This window comes from Sander vitreus, chromosome 11, assembly GCF_031162955.1.
Source record: "Sander vitreus isolate 19-12246 chromosome 11, sanVit1, whole genome shotgun sequence".
Taxonomy (NCBI): domain Eukaryota; kingdom Metazoa; phylum Chordata; class Actinopteri; order Perciformes; family Percidae; genus Sander; species Sander vitreus.
In genome coordinates this window covers 24,161,296-24,171,910 of record NC_135865.1, presented here as the reverse complement: position 1 = coordinate 24,171,910, position 10,615 = coordinate 24,161,296, and the positions used below count along the sequence as shown (strand labels likewise).

The 10,615-nt window shown below is 40.3% G+C and overlaps 1 protein-coding gene across 4 annotated transcripts in view; it reads right to left on the bottom strand.

Moving 5' to 3' along the window:
* Nucleotides 1-10,615, bottom strand: part of LOC144525542 (mitogen-activated protein kinase kinase kinase kinase 4-like) — a 105,889-nt gene that overhangs the window by 26,845 nt on the left and 68,429 nt on the right. For 3 of the 4 annotated variants that reach the window (XM_078262451.1, XM_078262454.1, XM_078262452.1), the window contains 4 exons: nucleotides 7,671-7,832; nucleotides 7,033-7,119; nucleotides 3,127-3,456; nucleotides 1,576-1,791 (listed from right to left, as the gene is read on the bottom strand). In XM_078262451.1, coding sequence (XP_078118577.1) covers nucleotides 1,576-1,791; nucleotides 3,127-3,456; nucleotides 7,033-7,119; nucleotides 7,671-7,832 — 795 coding nt within the window. The remainder of the gene's footprint in view (nucleotides 1-1,575; nucleotides 1,792-3,126; nucleotides 3,457-7,032; nucleotides 7,120-7,670; nucleotides 7,833-10,615) is intronic. The other variant, XM_078262455.1, reaches the window with a different exon arrangement.

Genomic DNA, 10,615 nt, shown 5'->3' with positions numbered 1-10,615 from the left:
CACACACACACACACACACACACACACGGAAAAAGTGACTCTGAAATAATTAGACATTTGGTGAAAGTGCTTTTGTTTGCTTTAGCGAGTGGGAGGACAACCTGTCAATCAAAGAGTTAATCATGGGAGAAGAGTATATAATCAGGGTTGTGATCATTTCATTTTCATTCCACAAAAAGTTGAGTAAAAAGGGAGATGTCTTTTAGATGAAAATAATAAAACCTTCACAAACAACCACTGGCTTTGTGTTTTCATAAAGAGCTCTTCTGTGTGAAAATGAGCATTCTGTTGTTAACTTGAAGATTTAATGCAGTTTCACAAGTTACACAATAAAATTGAAAATAGAATTGATGACAACCCTGAAGCTGAAAAGAGTCTAGAGAAGTTCAACAACAGCAGATAGTTGGATCCATTATCCAGAGGAAACATCCTGAAAGAGTTGAGCTAAAGACACAATCCAGGAAGGAGGAAATCACAGAAAAGCAGCACAACTAGTGAACACATCTCACATATTAAAAAAATACTAATAAGCCTTTCACACCAGAGCACAAGAACATAGACTCAAGTATTTTGAAATCACCTGAAAGGGAGAAACTTAACGAGAGATTGAGAAAAAGGTATTAAATGCAAATACACAGGCAACATCCAGAGTAAATGGAGATAGGAGGTACTGCCACATGAAGGTGAAGCTACAAACAAGGCTGGTTTTCTTGTTTTCCAATAAGCTGGCATTTTGGAGATACAAGGTTTTCAGTTCACTTGACACCATGCAGTGAATGCTGGCAAGAAAATGAATGCATCATAAATTCATTAACTGTTAGCAAGGCTAGTCCTGGCAGGAAATGAGCCAACACAACTGGCAGTGTAATGCCGACAGCATCCTCAAAACAAAATCAAATTTGGCCCATTCACATAGGGAAATGGCAGATTTACAACTAAAAAGAAAAGATTGCCACAGTGTGTGCAGCCTGGCCAGCTGAACTTGAGTTCAGTCTCCGTCAAGAAAACTGCAGTTGCTACTCCAATTAGATGTCGAGTCATCAAACGACATTAAAGTACCATGTGCCAAATATATCATACAATATTGTTTTATATTAACGATACAACCTGCCAGTGGAAAGCCACAACAGGAAGTCTTAAGTTTAGATCTTGTGGTTTTAAGAAAACAGGAAGGCTGATGGGAATCATATGACATACAAGCCTGTTATATGACTCCATGTATGTTTACTTTAGGTTTGAGGAGCTTTTGAGTTGTGTCTCCCACTGAGTCTCACAACTTGTTCTCTCTGTTGTGGACATAATTTAACAAACATCTGGAGTTCAAGGGAGTGTACTGGTTTTTTTTGTTTGTTTTTACTTTACAGCCAGCTTTATTTTATCGATTTATCGATCTGATCGTTAAGCTACAACACGGCTAAATCCTGCAAGAGAAAAGGCACCAGCGGACTGTAACTAGTGGCAAATGACCCAATTGACAACAACTCAAAATGCTGCCTGTGTACAACAGCTGTTAAAGTAAAGAAGACGGAATAATTCGAGAGGACGGGGAAAGGGTTTGAAGACATCAATGGTTACCTGTGGTTCCACAGGCCGATGCATGGCAGGCGGTTGCATGGCAGGCGGGTGCATGGCAGGCGGGTGCATGGCAGGCGGGTGCATGGCAGGTGCCTCAGATGCCGAGTTCCCATTGGGGTAGGAAGACTCGGAGCGCGGTGGCACTGGAGGCTGCTGTGGTTTGGTCTGAGCTGCCTGAGGAGAACCCTGGATGTTCTTCCGGTATCGCTCATCAGCCTAAAAAGGACAGACGCACACAAATGAAGGACAGCAGCATTAGCAGTGGTTTGAGATTACAGGTCAATGTGTATGAAGACATTAAGGGGAGAGTAAATGGACAGAAGCCATTAGGCACTACAGTTTGTTAGTTTCCCGCTGCAGAGCAGACGTTTTTTTTACTAGCGATGGTACAAGCACATCAGAAAGTCATCTGCTAATACAGGCACGCCAGCAGGAACAACCAAGCACTTCCTCAAGAGTAGCAGTGTTAATGTTGCCACAATTTTCCACACATCCCCTGCTAGTAAGACAACGGCACTACGACCAGCAAAGAGTGTCATGCATGTGGAGCGAAAAACATCCACGGGGAAAACAAAGGTTAGGACACACACCGAGGTCCAGGACACTTATTCACAGTAAAAACTGAGGGTTTGTTTTTTTGTAAAAGAGTGTTTTTTTTTTTATTATTCTAAAATGCCGATTTTCAACCCGGCTCTGATCATTCTGCGGACTTTTGCCAGCGGGTACTGCCCGCGCTGCAGCGACACAGAGCCTGTTGAGCTTCCCTTTAAGGATTGTTGAATGATGATGGTCTTCGATTTGAGTTGTTTGTGTTTGAAAAGATGAACCAAGTCAGAAAATACACCATTACGCTGGTCTGGTCAAAGTAAACTCTTTCTCCAAAGTGGTTCAGACAGGCAAAAAAGCTAAATGGGAGGCCAAAAATGGAGTCAAACTATTCTCAGACCTCAACAATTAAAGAATTTGAATTTGAGGGTTAGGGTTTAGAGCCCCAGACTTTAATTAGTGAAATCTGCAGCCAACAACCCAGAAATGGTTTGGTATGTTTACCTACTAATTGCATAAAATGTTTGAATGCATAAACTGTAATTTTCCTTGTACATCTTTTGACTCAAGTTCTGCCCTACGTAATCAAATCTGAAAACATCCCATATTGAGTTATCAAAAGTTCATACAGTGCATTAGAGCTACATATACGGGCTGAAATGAGCATATGAGTGGGTTACCTGATATTTTGCTTATGAAAAGTCTTTATATATTATTTTGAGGTTTTAATGTCGACTTCATTGCAGTAGAAACGTCTATCAAGGAGGCCTTTTTGCTGCTGGTCCAGTTTTACTGGAGTATATTTGCATCATGAACCTGTTTAATTATTACAAGTTTAGAAAGAGACATTAATACATTCTAGTCGTTTAGTTCGTCTACAAAGCGTCCACACATCCCACACCAGCAGCTAGCCATCACCATGTACACATTGCACACCCGAAGCAGTGGGAGTGAGTACACACAAGCAAAGTTAGCATTCTACAGCAGTCAGTGGGACGGGTTCACCTCTCTGATTGGCTCAGAGTCAGGGGTGGGGCCTTGCAGGTCAGCAACAGGTAGCTTGGGTTCTGTAGTTCTCTCCAAACTGTGATTATGACTTGTCTTTTCAGAGTCAGTACTCTTTTGTTCCGTTGTATCCGGCTCAGGGCTCTGCGGGGGCTTTATCCTGTCCTGTTCAACGCTCTGTGGGGGTTTGGTGCTCTGTTGCTGGGCTGTTTTGTTACTATCCAGGTTCTGGTTTTGTTGGAGGGACAGCAGGTAGGCCTGCTCCTGCTGCAGCTGTCTCTGGAGCTTCTGGGCTTGGCGCTGCTCCTCAAGCTCCCGCCATTTATACTCCTGAGTACAGGAAGGGGCAAGTAAACCAAAACCTTTGACAGAAAGACGTTGGGCAAGTTGTACCGTTTCCACAACATGTTTAAAAAAAGAACAACTTTATTCTTTAGGGGCCTGTTTAGATGAAAACTTAGCAACTTTAATTCCGTCTGGGATCCCCATTTAGAGTCTCAAGCCCATCTGATCTTCATGAGAAAAATGTTGCAAGTAAACATGTTCTTCTTTCTGAAAAGTATCAGGAGTAACACTGTTTCACATTACAGCTAATTTTCCAAAACTCTGATGTGGTCAGCACAAAATCGTAAGCCTCGTCATGAGATGCCAGGCCTAAACTGCTAAGGAACTGAATAAAAATGATTAGGGGGAGGGAGCATGGCCTCAGAGAAGGGAAAAGGTTGTGTATTTTCTTTCTTTTTGCTGAAGTGAGGGTAGTGTGGGGGTCTTTAATTTAGTCACGTCTCAGATTTGTTTATTTTATCCTTTTCTTGCGAGTTTTACTGTTCACATCCAAACAGTTAAGTCAAATACATGCCTTTGTGTGTGCTATAGATCATACAGATGTGGAGCTGCAGAGGACAACATGTCTCCATATCAGGGCGTTATCATCTAGTAGCTAGTAGGACCAATATGTCAGCTTTGAGAAACAGTTGATGTGGATCTTTGTAGTAAGTAGGGATTGAACATTATCTTGCTAAAGAGCCATTTCTTCACAAGCCATCAAGTTAAATGCATCATATAGAGTTAAATTATAATATAGTGCATGCTCAGCACAACCCAACCTGTACTACTACTGGATGAAAAAGACAAAATTACTGTTTCATTAACAAATTGAGCTTAAATCAGGGTTGAGAAATTAGAGGAGAGGGTGTTGTAGTTCTTTTCTAAGTCAAGGGAAAGGTCCCAACTAAATATTAATACTTTACAATGGTATGAAAAAGTTTAGGCATCCCTCTGCATAATAATTTACTCTGTCGTCACAGAAAATGATCACAGTGGCATACCATTCATTTTCTAATAAAAGCTGAGTACTGGGTTATTTTCCAGACAAATATTTTTAGTGTAGCAATATTAAGTTGTATGAAATTAAATCAGATGTGAAAAATAGGCTATGCAAAAATGTGGGCACCCTTGTCATTTTGTTGATTTGAATACCTACTTAGCACTGATTAATTGGAACACACAATTGGTTTGGTGAGCTCATCAAGCCTTGAACTTCATAGACAGATGCATCCAATCATGAGAAAAAGGTATTTAAGGTGGCCAATTGCAAGTTGTTGTTGCTCTTTGACTCTCCTCTGAAGAGTGGCAACATGGGGGCCTCAAAACAACTCTGAAATGACCTGAAAACAAAGATTGTTCAACATTATGGTTTAGGGGAAGGCTACAAAAAGCTATCACAGAGATGTAAGCTGTCAGTGTCCACTGTGAGGAACATAGTGAGGAAATGTAAAACCACAGGCACAGTTCTTGTTAAGGCCAGAAGTGGCAGACCAAGTGAAATATCGGAGAGGCAAAGGCGAAGGATGGTGAGAACGGTCAAAAACAGCCCACAGACCACCTCCAAAGACCTACAACATCATCTTGCTGCAGATGGTGTCACTGTGCATCGTTCAACAATTCAGCACACTTTGCACATGGAGAAGCTGTACGGGAGTGCGGAAGAAGCCTTTTCTGCACACGCCACAAACAGTCGCTTGAGGTATGCAAACACACATTTGGACAAGCCAGCTTCATTTTGGAATAAGGTGCTGTGGACTGATGAAACACAGACTGAGTTATTTGGTCATAACAAGGGGCGTTATGCATGGTGGCAAAAGAACACAGCGTTCCAAGAAAAACACTTGCTACCCACAGTAAAATTTGGTGGAGGTTCCATCATGCTGTGGGGCTGTGGGGCCAGTGACGGTACTGGGAATCTTGTTAAAGTTGAGGGTCGCATGGATTCCACTCAATATCAGCAGATTCTTGAGAATAATGTTGAAGAATCAGTCACAAAGTTGAAGTTACGCCGGAGCTGGATATTTCAACAAGACAACGACCCAAAACACTAATCAAAATCTACTCGGGCATTTATGCAGAGGAACAAGTACAATGTTCTGGAATGGCCATCCCAGTCCCCAGACCTGAATATCATTGAAAATCTGTGGGATGATTTGAAGCGGGCTGTCCATGCTCAGCAACCATCAAACCTAACGAACTGGAGATGCTTTGTAAGGAGGAATGGTCCTTACTACCTTCATCCAGAATCCAGACATGCTATAGGAAGCATCTAGAGTTATTTTTTGCAAAAGGAGGCTCTACTAACTATTGATGTGATTTTTCTGTTGGGGTGCCCAAATGTATGCACCTGTCTAATTTTGTTTTGATGCATATTGCACATTTTCTGTTAATCCAATAAACCTCATTTCACTACTGAAATATTACTGTGTCCATCAGTTATTTGATAGATCAAAATGAAATTGCTGATCCAAACACCCAATTATTTATAAATGAAAATCATGGAAATTGTCAGGGGTGCCCAAACTTTTTCATATGACTGTAAATGTCAAGCATTAGGCTCACCCCCTAAAACAAACTAAACAAACTCAGGCAACAGCAAGCTTGTGGGCCAGATGTCCTAAGTGTCCAACTGCACATCTGTTGGAGCGGTTAAACCATTAAACTATTAAAACAGTAATGATTTATATGAGTTGTAATACTTGTGCACATTGCCAGAAGCCACAACTATCAATAGGTTGTTAAATGAGGTGTATAAGATATATTCTCATAAATCTGGCCAAAGCAAGTGTTGGATAACTTTAAATCAGCTCAAACAGTTTTCAAGTGTGAAAGCCAATCATGATTTTAGTTTTTTTTCCACAATGGTGACTTTGGAAGGACCAGGGAGTGCAGCCAATGATAAAGTGATGGTGTGTGGCCTGGAAGTGGGGATATGAGTGATCACATCCTTTCATTATTTGAGTATCCTCTGTAACCTCCCAGAGGAGCAGAATCCTTTAAAAATGAAAAACAAGTCATAAACCCCTGAAAATAACCTGCACAAGACCTGGAACATCTGGAGTAAAAACAGGGGAAGCCCTCTCTTCCAGTTGGATGACTAGTTTCCTGGTGACGACATCAGCATCTTTAAGGGCTCTGTAAACATCCCAACTTCACCAGCAAAAACCTGAGAATTCTTATTACGTTTGGACCTCTACCGTTAACAGCTCCCCTTGGATCTACAAAAGTTAGTCCCAAAAACTTGATTCAGATCGGAAAGGAAAACTCAATCAGGAAAGTTTGTGTAACGGAGGAATAATAAGTAGCTGCATTATGAAGTTCAACGACCTGGGAGTTGTGGAAACATAAAAAAATAACCACTTGGGACACAGAAACTGATGGAAATAACATTATGGAAATATTGTAGATTTAGGGGGGCAAAAGGAAAGAAAAAGAAGAAACTATATGAAGAAAGACACAGAGGAAATAAGGGTAGTAGGGAGAATAGGGGCCAACACTCCACTGTCTATTATGCAGTGGGAAATAGACTCAAATGTAAATGTGATGTCCCAGGTTTAGACATGGCAGCCAAACACTCACCAGCAGCATGGCCTGTTCATGGAGCAGCTGCTGCTGCAGGATCTCCAGGTGCCTCTGCTCCTCCTCCAACTGGCGCCGGATGTACTCCTGTCAATCAAACACAGTCCCCATTAGGTCTATTTGGCAACGAATATCAAATATCAATATAATATTATAAAAAAAAAAAACACCAAGCCTAAATCTCAACAATCCAAAGATCAAAGCAAATTAAATTAGGTTTAGGAATTAAAATTTAGATTTTAAATTTCTTTTTAAGCTAAATATTTTTCACACGCAATTGCAAAAGAATTGGTCCCAGATTTTTGTGTTTTTAGTTATTTTTTTACCCCAAAGCAAGTAATTAAATTAGTGCCGCAATAAAAACAAAAACACAAAAACTAGCTATGAGCTCCTCGATGGACCAAATGACAAAATATATTGAAATGGTTGTAGATCTAATAACTATGTGGTCACAAAAACATTACAAATCCCACTAAATCCATCTCTTTACTTTTGATTCACATTCATTTAAATGAACATGTGGTATAAATAAGATATCAACTTTTAATGTAGCCACATATGTTCATATGTTCAACTACTTTGAAAAAGGTCTGAACAGCACGCTCACGGTTTCTTCTCTGTGTGATTCTGGCTCTTACCTGTTCTCGGTCGGCCCTCCTCTTCTCCTCCTCGGCCCTCCTGCGCTCTTCCTCCTCTTTGCGGCGTCGCTCCATCTCCTCGACGCGCCTCTTCTCCTCTTGTTCACGTCGGCGCTGCTCGCGCTCCTGCTGCCTCCTCATCTCGCGCTCACGCCGTTGTTGCTGGCGGTGGACACAGGAGGCGAGTTAACAGAGAAACCGGTTCATGTCCCATCAGATGCTGTCCTAGTTCTGACTTTTTGTCTAGTCATACAGTATGTGACACAGAGCTCAAGTTTTTATGATGATTTCCAGGGCACTGATAAATTGTACAAATCAGATCCTGAGTCGCGTAACCCACATGCAACTTCTATTAGAACACAACGGTGGCTTGTTGTTCCTGTAAGGTAAATAAAAAAAAAAAACGCATCTTTGGTGCCACCATAGCTCGACTGAGCAGCGTTAGTATAAACAACAAGACACAGCATGCAAAGACAGTAACTTTTGTTGACATTGATATGGTTAGCTCCATTCAAAAGGCACATTGTTATAAATGCAAAGAAGAAAGGGAACAGAAAGAGACAAGAAATAATAGACAGCTACAATGAGAGCCCAAAACAAGCTCTAATGTAGATGATAATATGCCAAAAGTGTAATAAAAAATGGTTTAATTAGACCATGGAGACAATTAGTTATGATTACTGATCATGTGGTTCACTATAGTTTGTTCTAAGTAAGACATCCAAGAGGCTCCCTTTTTTCTCATGATTTTGACAAGACATTATACTTACAGACAACTATTTTGACAACATAGTCATTGTTTAAGCCATTTTTCTCGAATTTGAAAAGGTCTGCTTTTCTTTATCATATACTGAAGTAAAAGGAATATTTGGGGAATTCGAGCTGTTGGTTGGACTAAACAGATCATTTCACTTTTGTCATTTGTCAAAGAAACCCATTAACCGATAATGAAAATATTTGTACATTGATTTAAAAACTGCTGCTAGGTTCAAAGCAGTGGAGCATCTAGACTCATTTTGAGTGTATATTCTAATGTAAGAAATGCAGTACATTAAAGGCTATCTGCTCAAGGACATATGCTATTTACTTAAAATCCACAGGCTGTCAGAGATTTTCAAGGCTATACTACGGTATGTGGCTTAAATAAAAATTAGGTTTAAGCAACCTTGATGCAAACTGATGCGTGTTCTGTGCATTTTCCAAACTCTGGACACCAGAATAGTTAGGCTAGGTATTTATTTACCTGTTCAGGTGGAGGACCTATAAATATAGATGAGCTGAAGTGACAGGACCAAATTAAAATGTCAACATTTCAGGCCCTGAATTAAGACTAAATTAGAGTAATATTTTAAGTCTGACAGGCACTTATCTTATACTTGGCTCTCTAAGCAGACAGATATAGAAATTACACTGATTTCTGTCAGTCAGCGTGTTGTGAAGGTGCAGGGAAAGCTGCAGGACATCAGTTTTGGTTGCAGTATCATGACGCGTCATGTTTATATCAATTCAGTGCTCAACATTAGCGGTTCCACAGGAGGTAATGTATCACAACAGGAGATCACATGTGCAGTGGTATTTGTCTGACATGGCTTAGGTTAAACTGTGGCTTCTACGGTCTGATTCATCTAGCACTGTCATGAATCAGAAACACAGCCTGGAGCTGTGGCTGCTGTGAGAAAACATGAGCAAAAAAGTCAATGCACACTTCACGCCTCATTTTACATTTTCTCATTCTATTCATGTCTTTGTTTGTCGGTCCCTCTTATAATATTTAGGTCTAGTTCCAGATAATTTGGTTTAGTCCAGTTCTTTTTTTTAAAGACTATTTTTTGGGCATTTTAGGCCTTTATTTTGACAGGACAGCTGAAGACATGGAAGGGAAGAGAGAGGGGGAACGACACGCAGCAAAGGGCCGCAGGTCGGAGTCAAACCTGCAGCCGCTGCGTTGAGGAGTAAACCTCTATATATGGGTGGTCGCTCTACCAACTGAGCTATCCGGACGCCCGGTTTAGTCCACTTCTGTCCAAATGTATAATCGTCTCTTTGTATTCTTGCTTTCACGATGTTTCTCCTTTGAGAGAAGTGAGGAGGAAACGCAGCAGAGCTCACACAGACACTAATAGAAGAGGACCACAGCTCAAAGAGATAAAGGATAATTACAAAAAGTACCTTTTTCTTACCAGCCTTAAATTGATTTTGGACTTGTATATAATCTTATCAATCAAAAATCTGACCACTAAACCTCCAAGTTTAAAGTCTCTAATCTTATTACACGCATAAACTGCACCTGATTAACTGTCTATGTCCCCCTGGCTACTCACACTGAGCAAAGACTGGCTTTTCCAACAGCATTTCCTAACACATATCACCTCCTTCTTAGAGGAGGAGAGAAGAAAAAGCTTGATGAAATGGAAAACTTTGGTCCATAATGTGTGTTTGGGTTAGAGCTGCAAGTGATCATTAATCTGTGAGTATATAGAAATACACACACACACACACATATATACATACATACATATATACACACACATACATACACATATATACAACAGGACAAAATATGTCCATAAGCAATGTACATTTTAAGTATTTTATATCATTCAATTCATAATGATATATTAATATATAAGAGAGGGAGAAGCTGAAACCAACAAATATTTAGCATTTTTGCTTGATAAATGACTAAAGACTGTTGATTAATGTTGTCGATCACTTGTCGACAAGGTAGTGACAAGTACACTACCTTGTCAACACATGCTATCTTCGGTAATGTTTCATATTTCCTGGATCAGCCTGTCAGTATTTAAATTTTTTTATCTAAAGCTTCTCGGTGTTGGTGACATCATTCACTCTGGAAGGAGAACCTCTCCTCGATGTAGAGGATGCGTGTAAGAAGCTTCATAAATAACTCACGTTCTCTGAAACAGAAGTATTTTTAGTCCTAT